The 26,700-nt window shown below is 38.6% G+C and overlaps 1 protein-coding gene across 1 annotated transcript; it reads right to left on the reverse strand.

The window, feature by feature from the left end:
• Window positions 1-1,962: 1,962 nt before the first annotated feature.
• BRMS1L (BRMS1 like transcriptional repressor) lies at window positions 1,963-25,253 on the reverse strand (the record flags this gene model as incomplete). The annotated part of the gene is made up of 10 exons (XM_081999954.1): window positions 24,818-25,253; window positions 17,713-17,803; window positions 15,399-15,526; window positions 12,321-12,400; window positions 9,540-9,636; window positions 9,074-9,150; window positions 6,229-6,312; window positions 4,739-4,778; window positions 3,730-3,856; window positions 1,963-2,086 (listed from the first exon to the last, which is right to left on the reverse strand). The coding sequence occupies exons 1-10, from the start codon at window positions 24,951-24,953 to the stop codon at window positions 1,963-1,965; spliced, it is 984 nt and encodes a 327-aa protein (XP_081856080.1). The 5' UTR covers window positions 24,954-25,253.
• Between the last annotated feature and the right edge of the window lie 1,447 nt (window positions 25,254-26,700).

Consider the following 26,700-nt stretch of genomic DNA (forward strand, 5'->3'; position numbering starts at 1 on the left):
TACCTGTCATGTTGATATGAATGATGTTTATTCTAAATAGAGAAGTTACGCTTACCAAGTGTCAGTCCAAACTGCAGGTCTGTACAAAGCAAAGTTCTACACCCAAGGAGATCAGATGAGAAACAGCTTTAGAAATAATCAATTCCAGCTAGAGAGGTGCAGAATACAGGAGAGGAAAGAAGAAAGGGCTAAACCATGGAAACACTTTAGGGTGCCCAGCATGCCCTGAATACAAATGATTTCAAACACATCAGTAGCTAAGAGGTTCTTAACAGTGCTTAAATTAGATTTATAAACAGTGCAGAATAGTGCTTCCATAAAATATTAAAGAAAAAAATTGTAAAACCAACCAAGCAAAATCTATACATACAAACTTTCAAAATTCAAAAGAAAAAAGTGCAAATCAAAGGTCTTTAAAAAGATTTAGGCCTTCTGAAAACTTAAATAGATTTCCCTTTAGCACTTGCCCTATCAGTAATTCCAACAAAACTAGAAAACCAAAGAGCAAAACAACATAAAAGATGTCCACTACCACATATCATTTATTTATATACTAAGTTAAAAAATACGAATATTTTATTACAAAAAGTTTATCAAACAACTGTATACATACAGTTCATATTGTTAAAAGCCAACATGTCAATTGATACTTTATGTACATTTGATTAATAATGTCTTACAATTGTAGAAAAGCATCACTCAGCGGAAACTGATTTGGCATTTGGAAAGTAGTTACCACCCTGCACTAGAAGAGACAATTAATATATGAATAAAACATTTATATGTTACAATAAAAAATACTTATTTGCTGTGATCATTTAAAGCAAATGGATGCTTTCTTTCTCCAAGAAGAATCATCGTAAGTGGAGATTAAAGTGCACGTAACCAATGCATTAATAATTCTTCAGCAATCCCATCTATCATTCTAGATGCTCCAAGCACATCACAGTAGCATCAAGGACTTAGGCCTTTTCTCCGTGGCTTAAACAGGAGGATTTAAGAGAAATTCAGCTTTCTAAGCTGCATGAAATAATTCTGGTGTACAATAAGATGAAGTAGGGTACAGAAATCTGGAAAATAGCGTTTGGTGAAAAAGTCAGTGTAAATTTGCCAAGATAGATGATTTCTGGGGAAATATTTTCCATTTGAGAAAAAGATTCATAGTATTTCATACAACTGTGGACCAAACAAGCAGAGCATGCAACAGTATTTACATAACCATCCCCAAAGTTGTTCTTTGTAGGATACAGGTTGGAGCAACACTGTCTACTTTATGCATAAATTTTGGTGGCAATCTGGGGAAGAAGAAAAAAAAAAAATCACCAACAATTTGCTTACTGTAGACTAAGGTCCTAAAGTAGAAAAGTGCTCCTCAAAAAATGTAGCTCAAAATATTGGCTTTGCCTCATTACAAGCAATATAGTAAACCTTACAAAATGTAACACAGTCAGTACTAGCAGAGCTGTCGAGGGCAATAATTTTAATAAATCGGTCCACTTTGGATAAAAGAATGCTTATGCATGTTACAATGTATTCAAAAGCAACAGCTGAACAGGCTGAATTTACAACCACAAGAGAAGCATGACATTCACTGAAAATGAAGCGAGTTGCTGGTAATTATGGTTATAATTTTTATCACAGCAACTGGTCAACAATGGGAAAAAAAAATCTTTTTTTTTTTTCTTTTCATTTTACAAATATGAGAAGTTCTGAGCCATTATACTTGAAGAGCATACTTCATATCTTAGGCACTGGACCCAATTTAGAGGTAAAATGTCAACATGATTTAACATCCTCAGACTTCTGAAGGCCATCCATATGAAGTTTACATACAGCGCTACAAACACACATCAGATACTGCTGTAAATTTATAAGGAATACAAAACACTATTAAATACAACTTTCACCCCATGGCACATCAAGCATGGCAATACCACTTGTTTCATATCTGGTTAGCAACGGTCAGTTGTGGTTATGCTTTATTGAGTATTTTCCTTTTTGTAGCTGAGAAATATACAGCTTGGACTTGCTTCCATCTGGTCTTTTAAACCAAACTTCATCATGGTTAATTGTTGTAATTATGGCACTACAGAAAACGAGGGAAGAAGGGTCAGGGGAAGAAAAAGAAGAATTTAGAAAACTTGTAAGCTAATAAAAAGCCTCAAAACTGCAGCTGTATTGTAAATGCTAGGCCCAAAAGATACTGGGTCCATTGTAAGGACAGTTTTAACACAATTCTTTTGTAACTGCATGTGTGTTTAGTGAAGGCAGTTAATTTTTCAGCCATCTATCTATTTTTTCTCCTATGAGAAAACCCTCAACATGAACAAATACTTCAATGGTTTAAAAGAACAAGTCACCCATAAAAAACGCAACAATAGACTACCTGTGGTAAAAAACAGATCCGTTGGAAAATCTATCCAGAAATTACTTCGAATATAAAGTATTTGGGAAACAGTTCAACAGATTGAAGTCCAAGATTTAAAGCAAAGGAAGTATTCAACTGTTAGTCACCATACCAAGACCATAAGAAATAAAGTCAAAGACTTATTTGCTGAATCATTCTTATACGAACCCTGCTTTTATGCTCCTTGTGGTAAACCTTAATACAAATAGTAAATGCACAAACCCCTCCCTCCTCCCCGAAGAAAAATAATAAATTCTAATTGGTGACAAAAAAAACCCCCTCAAAACAAGACATTAAAACAGTTAATGGAAGAAAAATCACATACTGAGTGTGCTAAAACTCCCTCCAGGAAAGTCTCAAGCTTTAAAAGTTGCTGAAATCTTGAAAGGCTGGGAAAGTTCCACTGTATGCTTGCCCCGTTAAGCATCACCTTTTGGCTACTGTCAGACACTGGATACTAAGACCTTTTTGTGGCCCAGTAAAACTGTTATGTTCTGCAAAACTAATTCATATTTTTTTAAATTCAGAAAGAATATATAGTTTGCGAAAATACCTTCCTGTTTCAGCCCTGAACACACACTCAAATCACCAAAATCTCCTCCCTTCACCACACACAGGGAAGAAAAGAAACAGCCAGTTTTACAGTAAACTACTGCTATATGACATTAAAGTTAATTTTCCTGGGTAGCTGTGCATATTTAATCAATGTTGATCTTAGATTGATTTGCCCCATTAAGTAAAATGTAAGATATAAATTTAACTATTGTTTTAAATATACTGAACTTTTAGAATTGACAAATATTATCCATACAGAGAAAGTACATTTATATATCTTATTACAGTGCAAATTTGTTTGAAAGTTTATTTAGACCATTCCCAGGTAGACCATTCCCTTTGTTAAGTGAAGGAAACGCTGTAAAAAAAGTTCCAACTCTTTTTCTTTCAGAGCATTAATCAACTGAAAACAAAGTTTATCTTTAATGGTTTTCTATAATTTAAGTATTTTTGGCTGGGCCAACAGGTCAAATTCTCAAAGCGACAAAATCCCAAGATACTCAAAGGCTATTCAGAAACTAGTAAGAGCTTAAACTGCTAGTGAGATCCTAACTTGACAAACATCTCATTATCTTCAGTCCAACCTTTACTAGCCTCTCTCACAAGTCCAGCACTCAATCTTCTTTGACAATGCCTGTTTTCCAATGTGAACTAATACATGTTACTGAGGTGGCAGTATTTCCAAATAAGCCTTATTCTTCAATGCCATCATCCCATCTATTTCTTAACATGAAAGTACAGAGCTGCATAAACTGCGTAATCTTTACCTTGTAGGACATTCATCTTTCTTATCAATGCATATTGTCTGTCCACGTCCATACCACTCTCCATCATAATAGAGTCTTCCTTCTTCAGATCTAGCACTATGTAGATGCTTTTCTATTTTGACGGGTGCTAAAGTGATCAATAAAATTAATTTAATATTGACTTGGCAGAAGTCAGTTAAATGTTTAAATAACTTTCATCAAGTTATTTACATAGACTACACATTTTTTCCATTACCAAATTAGCCTCTCTCCTGATTATGGCAAGAATGCGAGAAAATTGGAAGCAAGATACTTTATTTCCAGTCAGATAAATTAAAAGCTGTATTTCCATTTTCAGGTAGGAGTTATCTTCCCCACAACCTTCATATTTGTGATATGAATTTTCACAGGTCAAGTAAAGCAATACGACAAAAAGAGACTTCAAGTGGCAGAACCTGAAACCTCTTCATGAACACATTACCACAACATGCAAGTAGTAATACCTCTCTAAAGAAATAACACCATGGGCTCACTTCTTCTCCCTTTTCCTCCTTAGTCATCACCTCCAAGTATTTGATTTTACCTAGCAGTAATGTGCTTCTCACCTCAGTGCCAAATATCAGTAACCACTCCTTTCCCACAGCTCTCCTTTTTCAGGGTCTTAGCTTGCAGTGAATATGAGCATCCTTTAGACTGCACCCCTAAGGTCCAGATGCTCTTAGTTTCCCGCCTCATCTTGTGTAACACTGCTTGCTACTAGCTTGCTAATATTAATTGGTGTAACCCACTTTTAGGAGTTGAAATTTTTGTTGATAATTTTCTAGAACTCAGATGTCAACACAGTCATCAGCAATCAAGCTACAAGCTATCAGCACCTGAGAGAGGAAAACCAAAAATCACATCTTCCAGCTACCTCACCCCATTCTCTATCGCTATACAAGGGCTAAAATAAATATGATCTGCCTAGAGGCAGTTTGCATCACTGCACACAGCAAGTTGTGTCTTGTGAAACCAAACAACGTTTACTTACGTTCTGGCTTTACTCTGTGTGGCCCCAGTGTAGCCATCGCCTTGAAACACAAAAAAAAAAAAATGAAGTTAGTCAGCGAGCATAGTCCTTTTTTCTTAATTGCCAGCTTTACTTGTGAAGTTATGTACAGCGTAGCTCAGGATACTTGCTTTTACATGCAAAAACCACAATCATAACAAATCTAAAATAAAAGTGTGTTCAACAATGACTCGGTAACTAAATAAAACAGCATTTTGAGGGTGAAAAAAATATCACCTCCTTTAGTAAGTTTTGATTTCAAACAACTCAGGAGTTTTTCTAAATTAAACCCCCAAAACTGCTGTCATGTAATTCTGTCAAGAAATACAAAGTGACATTAACTCATTCTGAAAAACAAAATGCTATATGAACAACCAACTGACTTATACGTTATACTCGTAAGTTCGCAAATTTTCTCTCATGCAAACTCTAGATCACATGTAGTATTGAAGTAGGTTTAAAAAAAAAAAAATCTAAGAGTTTTTTGGGGTTGTTTGTTTGCTTTTTGTTTTTTAAAATTACTTCCAGAAAAGGCAAAATCCCTAGTGGATTCTCGGTTTGTTGCTATTGTTTAAACTCACATTACACTACAGGAAAGAAACTGAGGGAAAGCTATTTTGTGTCTGTTCCTCTCACGTGATAGGAAAAGTCAGACAAGTTTTCACACAGGCATCACATTTTACTTCTTGTTTAGGAAATATTTACAAGTATAAAGCAGGATGAAAACTGACTCAAAGCCATTTCCCACCAAGTTTTTGAATTCACATAAGTAGCTTGCTATTCCATAAGCTGGGAAGCACTAGGATATTAGGGGTATTTTATGACTGCAAGTGCAGGGCAAGGATAGTGTTTCATTACAGTAAGTTACTTTAATGATATGAAAAAGGCACTCTGTGCTTAAAAGCTGGATTTATTTTTCCAAATGTATCAATTGGTCAAACAAATTTCTCTACCTATAAACCCCGATTCTCTTATAATCTGGCAAAAACACAGCGTTTCACTTTATTAAAAAAAAAGTATATGGAGAGATCAAAGCATAGAAATCTTCATAAAATAAACTATTTACTATGTGAAACCATACCATATGATATATATTAAAAAAAAAAATCTTAATTTAAGCCAAAATCCTATCAAACTATCCTATCATAGTTTCTATCCAATTATGCTAGACTGTGAGAAAGCAGATCATCTTGACACAGGCTTTAGGCTCACTTTATCACGGAAAATTACAGACTACCCATTTTAGAGATAACCTCTTCCACTACTTTATTGGATTCCTCTGCATGATCTGGGTAGGATCAGAAAAAGTAGCAATAACATAGCTTGAACTGGAATGATTAGCTGAAGAAATAAAAATCTATTTAGAGTTTTGATCATCTAAGAAACACATTTACATATTTTTAAGAGGCAAAAGGACCAGACAAGAACCCAAACAAAACCTACAGCCACTGGCATTCAGCCATTCATCTTACCTTCCTTATTGTTGTCCAGTCTTCAAGTATATCAAGGTCTTGTAACATATAAACTATATAGGGGCGTGGAAAAGTTAGGGAAAACTCTTTCAAACAGCAATAATAAAAATACTCTAATGTTCATAGAAATATATTAATAGCTCTGTTCTGCCCATCTTTCACACAAAGAATACCTACATGAAGTGAAAGCTCAGTAAGAATAAATGCCTCTTGGAATTGTGCAACCTAGAAGTACATTTTCAAAATTATTAAAAGAGCTAAGTAAGATAGATATTCAAACTGCTGGAGTTCAACATGAGGATAAGAGAAACAATTGTGATACAACCATTCCATCCCTAACAGTTCCAAAAATCATTCTATTTGCAATACTACGAATTACAATTGAAATTCACTGCAATTTCAGTATACCACTGCATATCAGCATCTAGTATCAGCTTTAATAAAATCCTTATTTTTACAGTATTCTACATCACATATCTTTCAGAGAAAAGTATAGACAGCACCACATCTGAATATCAAATATCCAAAAAACAGGAAATAGAAAGGCAACACCCCTTCCTTGAACTATCAACTGTAAAGTAAAAATTGTGTATTAGAACAATACACGAACTTCAAAACCAAACTACATATAGCACAGCTATTCCATTACAACAGTCTTCAGTTTTTACTTTGTTTCTCCCCATTTCACCTCTGAAAAACAAGCTTAAAAAAAGGTGCTACAAATGTTTAAAAACAAAATCTCCTAGAATTGGATATGAGAGCTTTAACTTACACTCATTTTGAAATTTTAAGAATCTTTAGCCATTTTCAAATTTGTTTTTCTAAGTAGCAAAGAATTACAAATCAAAATCCATGTAAAGTTTCAAGGTATTTGCTTTACACAGATCTGTACAAACTGACATGTCCACAACTATTTTAAGATCATAAGCGAAAAGAACAAATTAATTTACTTCACAACTGAAAGGATTTTCAGCCTACTGAATTTCCTGAAATAGCTGGGGGTTTAGACCTAATACTATGTTAATATTTTCTGTTTGGAATGTAGTCTAAAATGGCAAGGTACTTGTACTTCACAGAATCTGATGTCATTTATATCATCATCTTGAAGACAAGGATGACTAAGAGCTAAAGAAAATACATTTTCACAAAACACGGCACTGAAATTGCTAAAAGGAGTTAAGAAACTAATGAGGTCACTCGTACTTGCATTGATTAATACCACTTGGCTTTAAGCACTGTTGCAGTTTAACCCCAGCCAGCAACTAAGCACCACACAGCCGCTCACTCACTCCCCCCCGGTGAGATGGGGGAGAGCATCGGAAGAGTAAAAGTGAGAAAACTCATGGGTTGAGATAAAGACAGCTTAATAGGGAAAGCAAAAGCCGCACATGCAAGCAAAGCAAAACAAGGAATTAATTCACTACTCCCCATGGGCAGGCAGGTGTTCAGCCATCTCCAGGAAAGCAGGGCTCCATCATGCGTAACAGTTACTTGGGAAGATGAAATGCCATAACTTTGTACGTTTCCTCTTCCTTCTTCTTGCCCCAGCTTTATGCACTGAGCATGATGTCATATGGTATGGAATATCCCTTCGGTCAGTTGGGGTCAGCTGTCCTGGCTGTGTCCCCTCCCAACTTCCCATGCATCCCCAGCCTACTCGCTGGCAGGCCAGCATGAGAAGCTGAACAGTCCTTGACTGCTTAGCAACAACTCAAAACATCAGGATGTTATCAACATTATTTTAATCCCAAATCTGTAACATAGCCTCATACTAGCTTCTATGAAGAAAATTAACTCTATCCTAACTGAAACCAGGACAAGCACTAGTTAAAAAACATCTCTACTAAACTGAATTTGTAACACATCCTAATGGAAGAACAGTTGTTACTGGGACAAATCATCCATCTGGGATGTGTTCCACTAAATCAACCACCCTGCAGGATAATGTCCCAGCAATGACAGTTTTTTCAAAAACTTCTTCCTTCCCACTTCCTCTTCATGTTACAAAACCTTGCAGAAGTAGGATTTTTTGCAGCAGCTTAGCAATAAAAAATGGCCTTTATACCATATAATGTCAATTCTTAGAAGTTGGTCTCTTTTAGGTAGTCTCCATGATTCTGGCAACTTCTAAGCCACCACATCTCTATACTATAAAAATGTTAGGCTGTGGGTAGGGGTAGAGAGAACACTCAGTTTGCAAAGGCATCTCCTTCTTTCTCTGGAGAAAGATGATACCATCTCTTAGGTGTTATACCTTAAAAAGTTTGAGCTGCAATGCATGCTTGTCAACAGCTATGAAGAAGTCATCAATGCAAAATTCTTAAATACTATACTCACACTACAGGAACGCCAAACCCACAAACCCATCCCCCTGTCCACTCCCATCTCAATTCATGGAATTTTAAACTGTTAATGCAAGAGGGTTCTAAAGTCTATGGAATTGTTAAGACATAATAAATTGAGGTTAAAATGTCCCAGTATGAGAAGCAAAGCTATACAGGAGAAGATACACAAGTCAAGTTATACTTTACAAACATAATGCCTAACTCTTCTGCTTTTGCCTTGTGGCTCTGTTTTTTGAAGAGTTAGAAAAATAAATTTTTAGAAATACTCTCTATATGAAACTGGTAGTTAGATAAGAGAATCTTAATTTCCATTTTCAGAATGGGATGTGTCAACATGGTTTCTGTAATCTGAATTAGAATAACATCTGCCATACAAAAATCAATTCTGAGACTGCGTTATCACTTCAACTTGTTTTTAACGACATATGTAGTAAGACTAGCAATAAAACAGTGAACATTACTAGAAAGAACACTGATTTCAGTAAAAGGATATCTGATACAACAACAGGTTTCTTCTTATCTGGACTAAACGGATCCTTCCTTTTCTTCCTGGACTGTAGCTCATCATTCCATAATTCTGAAAAGACAAAATAAGAACATGCTATGTATCACAAACACTACACTAACTCTTTTTACAGCAGAAAACATTGCCCTAGATGTAAAATAACACATTTTCTGGTGAGATACTGTTTCTGAACAGAAAGAATGAAGGTGTTACCTGATTACATAGTCATAGATTAATACTCTCAAAACACACAAGGGATGCTGACAATTACTAGACCAAGGCTTCTTTTAAGCTTAAATTCAACACCCCCCTCCAAGCCTACAGCTGAATAGCATTCTAGTGGATAACCTGAAACTCCCCAGACATACTATGTGTATGTAGCTACCAGAAGATTAAAAAAAACCACAAACGAAAATAGCTCAAACAAACAAAAAACCCAACAACTTTGAATTTCCATCCACCTGAGGTAATGTCAATGCTATGCCTGTCTTCTTCAAGTCTTCTAATCTTCTCTTCTAGTTCACTTTGTACAGTATCATACAACAGAAGCTTTTCACTCTAAAAAAGCAAGAAATTACACATTTTTACATGACTAATTTCTATCACCTAAATACGTATGACAACAATTTAAAGCCTCAGCAGAAAGAAAGTAAGGATAGCTTTAGGTGAAAATTTTTCAGAAGCTGTAACCCGTATGACATTTCCCTCTATCCATTTTCTTAGCATGAGATCCTAGCTCCTTAAAGATGTATGCTTACTTGGCATAAGTGTAAATATAGTTATCAAATATCAGTACCAAGAATAACTAAATATATAAAAGCATGCAGCTGGATCTCCAGAATAACTGTTTATTCTGACACAGTATTTTCCTTCTGGATAGCAAAGATTTATTCACAATTAATAACTGTAAAGTAGTGACCTCTGCCATCTTTCATTACAGATCAGAAAATTTAATGTTTTCATGGAAAGCTTTTTATTAAGCTGCCTCCAATATTAATAAAGCTGCAGCCATTTATAGAGAATTATCTATTACCACAGTATTTGTCTATTTTCACAGATCTGAAAAATACCCTCCCACAGAAGAAAGAATTTATTGAGCATATAAAATAAGTTGTGAAAGCAAAATTGTCTACCTCAGAGCTGTGAGAAACACTTTTAAAGCACTACTTAAGAAAAGTTAGCTAGTTCGTCCTTTTAAAAGGCAATTTCTGATCCAAATAGATTGACATAATGCCTTCAATGTGGGGTATGTCATTAGTACTTTTTATATACAAAGACAAATAAAAACACACTCTGATGTGAACTTTCTGCAGCGTTTTGTGCAGTCTACACTCTCTTCCATCTCTAAGTGTTTCAGAACAAGAAAATCAACTTTGTAGTAAACTGCTCTCAATTATAGTCCACCACACAGGACTGATACCAAAATTACACAGTGTCTATATAGATCAGTTACCCTCTTAAAGGCAGCACTGTAAAACACTAAGCTCTCTAAACCAGTAACTTGGAATTAAGCTGAGTTCCAAGCCTCAAGGAAATAAATTTACTGTTCTTCCATAAGCTTGCACATTTCTGAACATGAGTAGGAAATACCGCTGACTGTTACATTTTGAAGTTCTTTTTCACTGAGCAGTATCTTTAACAAGTCTGGAAAACAGAGGCCTTGAACTCACTGAAAAAACAGCTTAAGCAGCACAAGTCACTGCATCTAGCTATTTGCTACCATGCCTGTGCAAGAAGCTGCAGTCCCAAGAGCAAAGTCAGCAGATGTCTGCACCTCAACTGCTCCTGCTCATAGCACAGCATACTAACAGAAACTTACCTTTACCAGTGTTCAAGTGAGTATGCTGGAGTGAAGCAAAACAGTTGAGGAATATACAAAAACAAAGAACCCTGTTCTACTAAATAGCTGTCATTTTTACCATTCCCTTCAACTTACAATGTATTTAAATTCCAAAGGTCTCCTTTCATATATTTTTCAATCCCTCATTATAAAAAAAAGTTCACAAAGGAACTGAAAAAGCAGAAACCTCTTACATATACCTGAAATGCCAAAGGAGTGTTATCTGCTCTGAGATCATTTTAAAATTCAATTTAAAATTAAATAGTGTTTCTGTTTAGACATCTGCTTTGCTGCAAGCACTTGGTGACAAATAAGGTGTGAAAAGCTGTTACAGGCATCAGGGGTATTCTTGCTGAATGGTTATATTCCAGTGGAACAGTGATTCTACAAGCAGCATCGCTGACTTTAAAAGAGCTTTACCCCTGAGAGACCCTTACTGGATGGTCAACATTTGAATTCTGAAGGTTTCACAATAGAAGCATAACAGCAAAACAAGGGACAAGGACCACCTTAAATAGGAATAATAGACAGCCAAAGCAAATCATTCAATCACAGATGAGAAACCCTGCAAGTGTTACAGGATTCTGTCCAACCGCAAGAATATTCACAGGAGGCTAAGACAGTCAGTAATGAGCAGTTCTTCATTATACCTTGTTCTTCCCCAAGCTATCAAGAAAATGGAAATTCTTTTTAAAGTATGTGTGCACACTCTTGCTTTAGGAGTGTAGGAGAGTAGGAGTCACAGACCTCAGGATTATGGTGAACCACTCAGAAGAAAACACATTTAAGCAATTATAGCAGGTGCTGAGGAAGACTATGACATAAACCTCAGGATCTAAGCAGCTATGTTACAGCATCTGACATATCTGTTCTTGAGTATTGTACTATTGTATCCATTATTTAGATGCTTAAACAGGAATGTTTACATTCACGGAGAGAAATATGTTTTTCCTGTAACTGCTTTTGAAACGACAACTCTATCACTAGCTGTCCAAGGCATCTTAAAAAGACATTATTATATACATTTATGTTATATATATTTATTATTGTTAATGTTATTATTAAAATGTAAGGTGCTTTTTGCTAAAATTATAGCATGTATTTTAGTTACTGTTCTTGGTAATATTTTTATATCAAAGGTAAAAAAAAAATCATGTGGGGATCTATCAATAAGAACCTGTTAATGAAAAATACAAAACCTTATTTATACACAAAGCTAAACCAATATAAAGCTAATTTTTATATGCTTTGAACAACCTCTTACGTGGACTTAAATATCACAAGAAATTTGCATTAAAATAGCAAATAACAGCAATAATAAAAGCATGCGCTAAACTTGGAAAGCATGACAAACAGTGAAGATAGATGGGATTATCTATCAATGTAAAATAGCTGGCACAACCTCACAGTGCTGTCGAGAGGCTTGAATTTCACATTCATACTTGTTCTTCACAGATTCCAGACAAAGCTCTCTATAGATACCTGTAATCAGACAAATTACAGCAATATTACTTTCTTTAGGTAATACCCAATTTCTGAATTCTCTTGTAAGACTGCTTGCAAGTCCCAAAACATGTACATACTGGAAAATATTACATAGGGACTTACAGTGGCTGGTAGCTTTACAGATTAAAAATAAGAACAAGTAATCCCTTAATTCTGAAGATCTAAGGAAAAAATTAATGTTATTTTCACTTTTTCCCCTATCAGTCAACAAATTATACCAGTGATCATGCTAACTTTACAAAATAGGTCTGTTCCATATTTCTGATCGAATTATCCTGGATATCCTCAATTTTCAAACACATTAAGCACTAAATGGCCTCTTCTATTTTCCAATCAGTTTTAAATAATGTTTTGGGGTTTTTAAATAGCTTGAAAACTGAATGAAAGAACAAGCTATTAGAAATTAGTATTCGGAATAAGGCCTACTTTATAATGCATGACCTTAATAAATCATATCGACTAACAAGACTGTTCCATTCTTAGAAATAGCCACCTTGCAATACAAAGGATACTGCTTCTGAGTAATAGGAGCATTTCTTATACATTTCTGGCAATGCATCTACTAAACAGACAGCTGAAAAAATCTGAAAGGTATCTGAAATGTACTATTTGGCAAGTAAAGATAGAATTTGATTTAATATATTCAATGCATTCAACACAAAATACTTAAATTGTTCCGCATTACCATCTAGAGAAGATAAGTTTGCACACACAATGGTGCTGTCTAACAACTGAAGAACTCTCCAAAATAACTTCCCTTAGAATTCAGTTGACTATAAATTAATACAGTACAAAAGAAACAATATCGTTACTGGCAATTCCTCTGAAAAACAAACCGCAAAGTATTAGGTCAATCATCTTTCCTCTATGAAGTCACTGTTGATCTAGAATTCAAAATCTTCTTTTCTTACATCATTTGCTAGGTTGGTTTTTTGTTTTTTTAATATTTATGGCTGACTGGCATATCTAGGTCTACCAATTTACAATCGCTGCTTATTTGCCTGAAATCAAGCAGTATAGATATGAATACTTCCAAAAGAAAAAGTTGTATTCCTGACTTGCTGAAATAGTCAAGATCTACATTTTGCATGAATAGTACTCAGTGCCTTAGAGAACAGAGGAACACGAGTTTCTCTTCTACCACAGACACAATCAGATCCATGTCTAGCTAAACATAGTTTAACTTTTTTTTTTTTCCCCACACCTTCTTCCCCTCTCTCAGGTAAAATTGGGTCCTTAGGGGCTACCTGCTGGAGCTCAAGTTCTGCTACTGCTCACTTCTGTCAAAGTTCTCAAACAGTAAGAGCAAATAAGCCTGTCCTGCAGTTTCTTGTTTTCTTTGAAATAAATTTATCAATCTCATTCAGTTGAGGACAAAAGGGAAAAATACAACCCACAATCCTGACTTCTAGTCTCAACTTCAAGGAAACTTGCAGTTTTTACCCTGGGCTCTTTTTACATTGGAACATGGATCTTCAGTGCTGCTCTAGACAAATCAGGAGAATCTGTAATACTCTGCCTCTCCACACTCACCTACATGAACACACTGACAGTCAGCCACATTTAAAACTGAAAATCAAAAGCCTGGATGAAGGTCACTTTTATATCAAACCTTCTGCAAGTTCACCTGCAAACCTTCTGCAAGTTCACCTGCAAACCTTCTGCAAGTTCACCTGCAAACCTTCTGCAAGTTCACCTGCAAACCTTCTGCAAGTTCACCTGCAAACCTTCTGCAAGTTCACCTGCAAACCTTCTGCAAGTTCACCTGCAAACCTTCTGCAAGTTCACCTGCAAACCTTCTGCAAGTTCACCTGCAAACCTTCTGCAAGTTCACCTGCAAACCTTCTGCAAGTTCACCTGCAAACCTTCTGCAAGTTCACCTGCAAACCTTCTGCAAGTTCACCTGCAAACCTTCTGCGAAGTCCAAGTGGGTTACTTGGGACTAGTCAAGTAAATTTTTGTTAAGATCTTAAAATCCAGAAATTCTGTCTCACCAACTAAGGAAAAGCATTATGGTGAAGACCAGGAAAGAGAGAAATGCAATGGACCAATTCATAGCCTGAAGTCAAAAGTACCAATGAAGACATACTGAGTAGCACTGAAGTAGCACTAGTACTACGAAAAGTATAAGCACGCTTGCCATTTTCCAGCTTGCTGGCACTGTGCTTCTGCTGAATTTCTTACAAAAGATATTGGCATAGCTTCTCTAGCTAGAGACATCACAATCGTCTGCCTTTTGGCTCTCTGACAGCCTGTGTTAGGTAACCCTTAGACAGCTGAATTACTCCTTTAGGAGCCAAGCTATAACACAAAAAGAAGTTACAGAAGCGAAGTACAGAACTTTGTCTTCCTATAATCCCACCACTCTATATGACTATATGGTTGTATCCCGGAAGAAGATAAAAGTTCTTACCTGCTTCTTCTATGAGCATAAAAGCCTATCTAAGTATCAGTTTTAATAATTAAAATGCAGCTTAGATAAAAGCTGCTAAGGACAAAAGCTTCCCTCCTTCCCCATATTAAACAGGAGGATGGGAGCAGAGGAACAGAAGAGACACAGACTAGAAGAGCAAGAAAAAATGTGATGAACTAAGATGATCTGGCAGGCATTTCATGAGATAGCACCTACATATCTCTTCATTTCAACAGTGACCAGTGTGTAGATCCCAAATTTTCTGACTAATAAAAATTACTAGTTTTTAATTCAGTAATTTTGTGCTTACTACACAAAGACAGCCAGCCATCAAATGAAACATTAAAAAGATGTATTTTTAGTGTGATGTTATCAGGCAATGTGGGCAAAGAGGCAAGCAAACTATTCATTTTGACTTGAAAAATATTTTACATTTAAAACCATGCCACAGTATTTCTAAAACACACTCCTTTAACAATTCTAAAGAAAAAAAAAAATTGACCTTAAAATGCATAGCAAGTTTATACTGTTGAAACAGCAATACTCATTTTACATGCCTACCTGCCACCTTGGTTCGGATTTGCATATTTTCTTGTAAAGCTGCCAAGGGTTCTAAATATTCAGGTGCCTTTCCAGCTATGACCTCTTGTAGTTTTGCATCCACTTGGCTTAATCTTTCTTTGTAAAGTCTTAAAATAATAGAAATAAAAAAGTATTTTATTTAAAAACAAACAAAAGTTAGAAATATTTTTAAAAGAACTATTCTGCATCTCTTTGTTAATGTTATGGAACACCCACTGAAGCAAAGTTAAGATTTGTTACCGTTTTAATTTCCAATGCATATATTCTTTTTGAACAATACTCCTCCTATTAAGCCTTTCTGGAAAACACATGCAGACAATCAGGAATGTACAAAGTAAAGATAAAATGAAATGTACCTCCATCTCTAAGGAAGAAGAAAAAAAAAAAATCACATGGCTGTTGATAGGTTTACGATGGAGTAGGAGATGAATTAACATGGAAGAGAACAGGAAAGGGTGCCACAATACATAAGAACAATATGGCTTACATCACAGGAGACAGACACAGCCATTTTGTGGCTAGAAACACCCATTCACTTTCATGTTCACCCATCTGCTCCTACCCTACCATAAACCAAAGAAAAAGATAGACAGGCTCTTATTGAAGCAACCCTCATTTCATCTCCTGTGAAAATCCACATACTGCATACTATCACAAATATCATAGGATAATTTGTAATTAACATCTTACATTCATGCAAAAAGAAATGTATTTAAAATATTTTTATTTTACCTAAAATTCATTCCTTCTATAAAAGCTGATATTTACTGGCAGACTGAAGAAATCTGATTGCATTCTGAAGAATTTAATGTAATATAAATTACAAGCATTTCAAGCACAATGAACTAAAACTGCTTATCAAATGATTAAACATCCCGTTCTTTGTGCATCTTTTTCTTCTTTCACAATTTTACTATCTCCCTACTGACAGCTGCTCCTCCTTATAATCCTTCTTCCATCATTCTGTTGCTCCTTTCGCAGTATTCCCACCATCACAGTTCTTCTTAGTCCTTACAATCATCCCAATCTCTCAAATAACCAGTGTCTACACAACACCTTCCTCCTCGTATACCACAGCCTTACCACCTCCCCAAACCTCCCGAATTACTTGGTTCCTTCCTCCCAAGACCACCCTCCTTCATATTCGCTCCTGAAAGCTTTTGTTTCCACAAACTGGTTTCAGTCACCGAAGCTGTCCAACAGATAGAAGAGTAGGACTGAACTCAAAAGCTGACAGTCTTCCAAACGCCAAGGCAGTCACTACCAACTGGCCCCAATATTCATCAGTTGGCTCCTCTTCCCAGGTTGCTCCATGGTCAGCCCAAAGAAGAGCATGCCAAACAGTTTTCTCTAGGCACTGCAGCAAGAAATTGCTTGTTGGGCAGTTCTTCTAAGAACCTATTAGACAGACCTCACAGTGTCCTTTTATGCAAAGCAAGTTGGATATCTCCGTTCTCTAGCAGAAAGAACTATCTCATAATATAAACACACATCTGGAATGTAATAACAACTGACTAGATTTTCAATTAAAATGCATATGCCCAAGAACAGACAAGGTCTCCTCAAAGTTTCACTTGTCAGGTACCTGATTAAGTTAGCTGCCAAATTACCATCAATTTAAATTGGAAGAGATGCATCTAGCTTGTTTGGGCACATATAAAAAAAAGCCAAACTTAAAACAGATACAAAAGACTGGCTCTAACACAGGTAAGATTCACTTGTGAATAACTGTGGCTATTAATTTTGTCTCTTCTACTTACTAGGTCTCTACTACTGATGTAGATATTATGGGAAACTACAGACAGGGAGCTAACAGTATTTTAATTTTATTTAGTATTGGTACCTGGTTTGCAGTAACCACACGAAACTTTCATTGGTAACAACTATAAAAACCACTGTGATACCCTGCAAAAACACCCTAATTGCTCACTTGGCAAAGACAGTGCTTGGGTCTGTCCCACATATATAAAAGGATAAGAAAGATCTTGAATGAATGAATAAATCAATCAATCCACAAGTTCCCCTAAAATCACAATGCCTTGGTTTTGCTAAGCATTTTGATGCAATAGACCTACACCAGCCTTTCACAGCAACAACATTTCAAAACCAGAAAATAAATAAATGCATAAAAGTATTCTGGAGCAACTCTCTGCAAATAATTTCAGAAGTCCCAATCCTTATTCTTCTCCAAAAGTAGCATCCACATATATAAAAGATAAGAAACACCAGCTGCACACAATATTCTCATGGAATGGATCTTCAAATGAGGCACTTAAAGCATTAAAATACTTACTGATCTTTAAGGTCTGTAAATTGCTTTTCAAGATTGGACATTTCATCTAAACACTCCATTCTTCTTCTTTCACAGTCCTCATCATCCATTTCTAAGAATAAAAAAAAAAAAAATTATTTTGAGCAAAGTAATATATAAACAAATAATCTGGCTATTTTGTTTCTAGTGAACTTGAAGCAAACCTGAATTCTAGCAAAGAATAGTTTATCCATTATATTATTATTATAGAAGAATATGAGAAATCACTTGCCATACAAACTACAAAGTAAGAACTTTAGGTCTAATTCTAGAAGAAACCCCAAAACCAGCAATTTTTCTTCCTCAAAACAGGAAGCAACATCACTCTAAGACGTCAAGAGGTTAAATTTCATGACTGATAATACAAAGTGTACCTAAGAATGCGTGAAACAGAAAAACTAAATGTTGTATATCACACCAGACAAAAGGCACCATTAAGCACAAAGAGTTATTAGCCACCACTGAAAATTCAAGTATATCAGGAGTTAGTATAAGGAAAAGCAATCCCTGAACAGTTCAATGTTACATTTATCATATAAAATTCAAGGGTTTCTTTTATTAATACCCATTTAAAAAAAAAAAAGTAACACCTGGATTTGAAAACAGGTTTCATCCTGTTCAATTGGGAGAATTCTTTGAAGCTGAAATATTAATGTAGAAATATCTGTAGTTCATCTTCATAACCATTTAAAATGACTGCATTTCTAATGAAACATTTCTCTAACCTGCGAAGTCTAGAATTTTGCAGAAACTTCATTTTATATACTTGCATGCTGCAGGAATAATTAACATTAAATTCTTTACACAGTTTTTGTTTTAATTTATATTCCTGATTTTTTTTCTTAAATTACCAAGTGAATCAAACTGTAAAGTACATTAAATACCCAGTTTTTGGCCAAAAATTTTGCCACTTGCCATAGAGACATCTGATGTTACTAAACATCATTCAGAAGTTAGAGATGTCCTGAAACTGCTTTATAGCAGAATCTCCTGGAATTAGCTCTATACAGTTATGGTAGAATGGATCAATTATCAACCAGTAGGAGAAGACATGCAGAAGAAGGCATGGCCATGCAGTCAGGAACTGGGGCTGAACTGGTGCAAACAGGCCAGGTGTTTGAGAGAAGGGGCTGTCCTAAGGAGGCCATATCAATCTAAGCAGTTACTCCGCCAAGAAAAATCCTAAATCCTGACTGAAAGGCAAAGTAGGATCTGGAACCAAGCAGAGGCAGCCTGGGCTCATTCTCCTAGGCCATAAACAACTCCAAGCCTTTTGCTTCTTCCTCACTCGCATCTTTCCAACAGACAGGTTTAACTGCTTTATGCAGTCTCCTACACCAGCTACAGAAAGCAGCATGCAAGTCTTCATCCTTATTGTTTTGCAAAAGAGTACGGCAATTTCCAAAGGTGATGAAGTGAAAGGAGTACCTTCAAGGCCAGCATAGCTACTTTGGAGGATCTGATTAACTCAGATCTTCCACTCAGACCTCTCAACGGATGAAGTTTTCCGCACATAGCTTCTTGCTGAAATCATCAGAAGCTTTTAAGACTAAAAACTACACTAGCCCTCTCTGTCTGGATACAAAAATGAGCAGGCAGTGGAGCAGTATTAATCTCTATTACAATGGTATGTACAAATCAAAGACCTACTGCAGTTTGTCACATTACAGTTAGTACAAGCAAAAAAGACAGTGTGTACAAAGTTTTAAAACATGATATAACCTGAAGTATTTGAAAGCAGAGTGAGAAAATCGACAGGCTTCAAAAACATAAAAAAAGCTGAATGCTTAGCACACTGGGAAGGGTGGGGGAAGATAGTATCAGGCTGTTAAGAGATACTATTTTATTTTAAAATACTGTTCTCTAAAGTATGGCAGATCCTGAATCCCAGAATAAGACTGAAAATCAGATTAAAGAGCCAAGTTTTATTTGGCTGTTCGACATAATACTGAAGCCAAAATTGATTGGGCAACTTTCAACTTGGCCAGATTTAAGGAATGTGGCAGTCATACTACTCAAAGAGTTGTCTAAAGCATTTACGTGCTATAAAAATAAAGCTTCTTTAAAATTTGAAGGTACCTCCCTGTGAAGCCAGACAGGAACAAGCACTGGGATCCCAACAGTTCTCCCACTTTAGTCTCAAACTCAAATACGTGTTTCAGATGTGTTCAGCTCTGCTTTTGTAAAAGTATGTTTTAGTAAGGAATTTACTCAGAAGTTTCTCTTAAATTAACATGGATTTTATCATTTGTGTGTGTTTATGGACTCCAAGTCAAAGAAAACAGATTAGAACTGTAACCCTAGCTGAGGATTGGTGCAGTACCCACTGTTGGAGGGGAAGAGGATTGCATCTTACATTTTAAACTTGTGTTGCAAGGAAACTATAATGCATTGGTATCTGAGGGCACAGCTGACTCTCTTGTACATTTTGAGATAACACATAACTCTCTCAACTATGCATACACCCAAAAGTCTTTCTTTGACTTTCTGCCTAGAAGTCTACATTCTACCTATCACTCATACTGAATGGCAATTCACATGCTAAGTCACTCTTCAATTCTTCCACCTTTATTCTGCCTCCAGTAAGATTAATAAAATGATGAAGATTTTCAGAGTCCTGAAATATGTTTAACTCCCCAGTTACAGAACTTCTTTCCCGTGACCTTAAACAACATACAGATTGGAAAGTATGCACTACTGAAAAAGTTAAGAGGTTTTAGGATCAAATCTCATGGCTTTCCAGTTGAAAATTCACATCAGTTGGAAGCAGAAGATTCCTCATTTCATATTAAAACACTTGCTAACAGGCCCATCCTGTCTCAACATTTCAGATTTCCCATAAAGTTTCATACTGGACAAAGTATTTAGGGTATTTTTAAACATTTTCAAAATCATAGTCATTCTTTTCCTACTGTATTCAAGCAGTCCAACTCAGTAACTAGGGCAGCCTGGTTTGAAACAAAAAACCCCACAGTACTTAAAATGTAACAGCACCTAAAATAGCATTTTTTAATAAGCTGTAGCCTATATAAAGTGCTCTAAAAAATGGCCAAATTCTCATCTAGGATGGTGAGCATAACTTGTGGCTTTTTTATTCATTCCTAATATGCTATTTGATATCCCACTCAATAAAAACCCCTATACTAAATACACAGCATCAAAAGAACAGGTTAGAAACAGTGCCAGCCCTCAAGGGCAAGTTATGCTTCTTTTAACTGCACCTTCTGTATTCTCAGGCACCTACTGGGGAAAAAAAAAAAAAAAAAAGGCTGAATGCAAGTAAAGCAAATGACAAATTCAACAAAAATAATCCTTCAAAAATCATTTTTTCTTATTATTACCAATTTTAATTAAGACTTATTTCTTGCAGTGCTAATCATCTCATGTCTGTAGGGGCAATATGCTTCCATGGAGTAGGTTCATATTTGTCAAGACACTGAGACAAGCATGTAATTTCCTGTAATTATCACTTTTTAAGTGCTCCCTTAAAAGCATTTCTCTGTGGAATGCAATAGAAATTTTCTGGAGAGCTTCTTGTATTGTTTTAAAGAACCATTCACAAACTACATTCACCTAAAATACAGTTCCCCCTTCCCTCCCCCTAATCCCAGAAGAAACCAAGACAAGGGCAAGACAACAGAATTATTTGCCTTCAATAAAAATCAACCAAAGTGTCTTTGAGGACATGTAAATGTCAAAGTTGTTTTTTTTTTAAGTATCAATTACCACAACCACAAACAGGAGCAAAGGCAAGTTTTGAAAAAGACCAAACATCAAAGCTGGAACTAAGAGAGACAATTCTTTTTCCACCAGAGCCAGGGAATTGGAGGAGAAAGAGTCAAGTTTACACCTGTTACACCAAGCTTCCTTTCTCACACAGAAAATTACTTTTTTTAGACATAGATTAGCTAGAATAAGAGATGAAGAAAGGGCATTCACAGACTGCATCCAGCTACAATACAAACAGGAAGGCTAAGATGAGCTAATTAAGTAGTGGTTATTGCTGCAATACTCCTCCTGGACCTCATCAAGGTGTCCTTCACAACCCTGTGTCTCACCCACGCACTGCCCAATAAGCTTGTATATTCCTCCATTACACTCTCTTTTCCCCTGAAAGATGTAACAAACCATGTATATCTGAATTTCTTGAAGAGCCCTCTCCATGTATTTGTTATCCAAAATACAGTATTCCCTTTTTAGTCCATGTACAATTCTGATAATAAAAGAATGAAGCACACTTTCGTAAGTCACGTCTGAAAGGAAGAGAGCAGATTGCTGTGCAAACAAGGACATAATCAGATACGCTTTTCCAACTTAAAACATGATTACCTCCAGCTGCTTGCCCTGGTACCCTCACTCAAGTTCACCTTTTTTCCAGCATAACCACCAGCACACATAGGTGCTGCCTAGTTTAGGTTTCATCAAACAACCCAAGACAGTTTAAGCACATTTTTCTGGCCTTGTTTTTCAATGGAATCGCTTTGAGAGAACAGGGGTAAGGAAAGACCGATCAGCCTTCCTCAGCAACAGATCTGTAATTGTATCAATCAGCTCCCCACCTACAAGAGCTCAACTGTTTATATAAGCTGTGCACACATTCAAGGTTCAGTACAGCACAGCTTTGAAGCCAGTTCCATGCCTGGTCCATCTTATGAGGCACTGGATCGGTTTGCAGCAGTTATGGTGAACACAAACCAAGTTGTTTTCCGGTCAAGTTAAACCCAAAGCTTCATTCCAGGTACCTGTCAAATGTGTTCCAACATCTGAGGAGAACACAAGGGTTTGAAACAGCTTCCAACTAAGCATATTCGGTTCAGGCTACATAATCTGAAATAAACCCTAATTACATTGGAGATGTAGGGGCCTCAGCACTGTCTACTCAGGACTGCTTATTCTCTATTCTTATTTTGCCAAATCAGTTTGCTGACTCTTTCAAGCCCATACCTGGATATGGTCCACAGTTGACTGACTGAAGAGATCTCCTGTGTAGCATTGCATTAGACAACTGAAGCAACATCTTCCCTCAGATGAGGGAACAGACTGGAACTAAAGAATTCCCTGCTCCAGGACACCTCTTGCCTAAACCCGTGCAAATCATAAGTCCCAAATTCAGTTGTCCAGTTAACTGATTTAAGTTGGAGGTGTTTGCATATTCTCACAAAATTACAACTTACAACAGTTCTGCTACTGAACTGCAGTCCGTCTAAGCGCTGGTTTACACAGTCCCCAGTGCCTCCCATTTACATACCAGACTCTTCACTGAGATATTTTCACTAGCTACCTTTTTAATGGGTTATTTTTCTGAACACTTAGCACACAAAGGCCCAACAAGCACTGAACACAGCGCAAGAAACAGGACAGGAAAGCACAGCATACCAGGAAGGGTGGGTGATGATGAGAGGTAGGACAGTGGCAGCCAGCAATTCGATCCAGGTGGACAGCCATGTACCAGCAGCCTAACTTGTAAAATGGGGTTCAATCAGCAATACTTGCCATCTCAAAGGCATGGAGGAATGGGGGAGAAGAAGGGATAAAAAAAAAAAACAAAAACAAACCAAAAACCACAGGAAGCTCTATATAAACCATGGGCAGATTACCTGGATTTGTGGATTAACCAAGGCTTCTACTGGGGGATCAGCTCTGGTGCAGAGTGAGTATTAACTCAGAACAAGGTCTAAGCGAGTGACTGTACTGTCTCCCAGTATAGCAGCCACACTTTCCCAGCACTAGTAGAGTCTTTACTCTACTGCTGCAGAGTCAGCTTGGCTGTCTCTGTACCACACCTGTGGGGCTCCAGCACCTTGTTAGCCCATGCACAGCCCAGACAAGGGCAAGCTCCACAAGTCCACATGGAGCCACCATAGCAGGACTTTGCCTCAACTGCATCAGTGTGAATATAAAAACCATAGGATTTAATATTCAAGATCTCCCATATCTTTTAACAACAAAAACGAAGAACTAACTGTACATTGAAGACTTTAACACACACAGATAAATCAATCACAAGCCAACGTATGTAAAAATATAATTTCACAGCTGCCTAATTTGTTTAGTTCATGGTGTCCCACTCCTTCCCCTGTGCCAAGCCCAACATTCATGCCACAAGTCAATGTGCTAGTACAGGCATGGGACAGGATCCCAGCAGGCCACTCTGCATCACTTAAGCTGCCAGAAACACACATCAGGACCACAACTAGCACAGACCACAGCTACTGTTTTTCAGCTAGCCCTTTTAGTGACAAAGATACTGCTTATGGAGCCTGCTTACTTATGGAGCCCTGGTGATTCCAGAACAATCAGGGTATGTGTTTAATGATCAATGCATTTCCAAGTGCGTGACCATTTTATAATTTATCTCTTGTAATTACAAGGGAAGTTTAAACATAATAACCTCCTTCTAACACAGTAGAAATTGAGCATAGAAAAAGTAATCCTTTTAAAGCTGGATTTCACCTACTAATATTATTCAAAATCTGCAGTCCAGAGGAAGCTATGGAAAAAGGAAGGGACCTTCAACAGAGCAGAGGTTGAAATGCTTTGCAAAAGAGGCCAATGGTATTGACAGGGCTTCCAATACACCCTCAAAGACAGGCCTCAAAATATCTAACTGAAATTCACGATTTTGCATACGAGGAAATACATATATATACATATGTACACACATGTATGTATGTATGTATGCCAAGCCTTTTAAGTGCAGACCCCAGCGAGCACCTCTCCCCTGCAGGCCATACACTCAATCCCACAGCACCTAAACGGAGCGGCCCGGCAAACCCGGGTGCCAAGCCGGCGCTGGAGCACGGCGGCTCAGGGCGAAGCGAAGCTTCCGCGCCCATGCGCCCCGCCATGTCCCTCTTCCCGGCCGGCGGCCCGAAGAGGCTCTGCGGGGCCGGAGCACAGGCTAGGCTGGGCTGGACTAGGCTGGGCCGGAGCAGCGGGGGGCGGGGTCACGGCGGGGGTGGGCACCGGTAGCCACCGGAGCCGGGGGACGGGACCGGTCTCTTCCCCAGGGCAGCGCGCCGGGCGCTGAGGGAACCGCCGCGGTGCCCCCCACTCAGAGAAGCCGCCCTGCGGGCGGCCTCGGTACCTGAGCTGTCCCCCTCCTCGGACACGGACGAGCTCTCGGTCTCCTCCTCCTCCGAGCTGCTGCCCTCGTTCTCCCCGTAGTCCACCTCCATCTCATCGTGGTTGTTCTCCTTCTTCTCCCTGGAATGGACCGGCATCGCCGCCGCCGGGCCCTGGGACAGCCCTTCCCGCCGTCCCTCCACCGCTGACGCCGGCCCCTCCACTCCGCCCCTCCCCGCCTGCGCAGCCTAACCCGCCCGGTGCCCTCTGCGCTCTCCCATTGGTCGAGCCCCTCCACCAGACTACGTTGGTCCACGCGCAGGGCATTATGGGAATTGTCGTCCTCCGGGAGCACCGCGGCTGGAGGGGGGGCGCCAGCTCCGCGGCTGCGGGGCGTTGTGACGGGCCGGGTGGGGAGCAAGGGCTTCCCGCGCCCCCTTCCCCGTCCCGGGGCACTCACGGCACTGCTCGTCACTGAGGGGCTCCATGGGGGTCCGGCAGAGTTAGGAGCTCTTCTCACCTGCCCGCGTCTGCTGCAGGTGGCCCTCGCGGGGGAGCGGGCCTGTGGGGCCGGGGGTTCGACCGTTGCCCTTCCCTGCCGGAGCAGCGGAGGGAGGACGCGGGGCCTGACGTCTGCCCGCGCCACCCGCCTGGCAATTTGCACCCACGCTGCTGCCCAGGAGCTTTGCGTCCTGGCGAGGCATCTCTTTGCAGCTCGCCACCTCCCTCTCACCTTGCCTCTTGGGCTCCAGAGCCGCCTGTGAATAGCGACCTCCCCACCGGAACCGGTTACTTCCCCAGTTTCACATTCTGTGATATGCGTTAAATGAAATCAGACTTAACTTTGTCCCCTAAAGCTGACAGCAACTACAAAGAGCGGATGTGAGAAGGGACTAATGGGTATGCTGCAGGTTGTGCAGGGTTAGCATTGGTTGTTTGGCTTTGATTATCAGTACTTTTCTGTTCATTTGCCAATTGCCATTAATTACACTATGTACTGAATGCAAGTGAAGCTTACTGGAGCAAGCTGTCTCAACTGTCACCTTGCTATGAAGCTTCGCTTCAGGACGTATGCACGCACAGGAAAGGCTAGCAGGGATCATCAAGAGTTGCAAAATACACAGTCAATTGTGGCCTGCAGGTAAGCTTGGCCAATATCTTTGGGGCGCAGACGAGCTCGCTTGAACAGCACCGTCTCACTTCTGAGGTCTGGGCCAGGTGAAGGAGCAGTAGGTAAGTGCTGTGTGTCTCAGTGATTGGATGTGCTTCTCCGATGAAGTCAAGGCTGTATTTGCCCAGCAGTAGCAGCTCTTCGTATTGAGAGATCCACATTTAGTCACTCTCTGCAGTCTGGAAGGATGTTGTGCAGGTTATATCATGAGGCAGTTGTTAACTTCCCGATGGACTTCCACCTGCACAGCAGTAGCTGCCCACCTCATCCACAATAACCATCACTGTACATTAGTCACTTCTTTTCTCCCACATCTCTCAGTATCTAAAGCAACTAATCTCCCTGTACCTCTACCCAGAGGAGTGCACCTGCGTGTGCCAGCTCTTCCCCAAGAACACAGACTGACACAAGGATAGTTGTTGAAGGGGAGAAATATTAGACAAAATTAACCACCTCCCATCTTTCTGTCAGCTCTGGCTTCGTAGCTAACTGGGGACCCCGGAGAACCTGGCATGCTTTCCCCACACCCATCAGGACTTTCATAACCGTGATAGTATGTGATAGGAAAGGCCTATGATTTCTGACGGAATTGCAGCACGCACAGGAACGAGTCCCTTCCTAGAGTCGCAGCGGTAGTTGCCGAAGACATGTTTCCTCCTCCTGCCCCCGCTTTCCCCAGGGGTCTGTCGGGCCTCGCCTCAGGGTCTCCCCCGCTCCCGGGGGGCAGGCGGGCT

Source organism: Phaethon aethereus (genome assembly GCF_964289735.1).
Source record: "Phaethon aethereus genome assembly, chromosome: 5".
Taxonomy (NCBI): Eukaryota; Metazoa; Chordata; class Aves; order Phaethontiformes; family Phaethontidae; genus Phaethon; species Phaethon aethereus.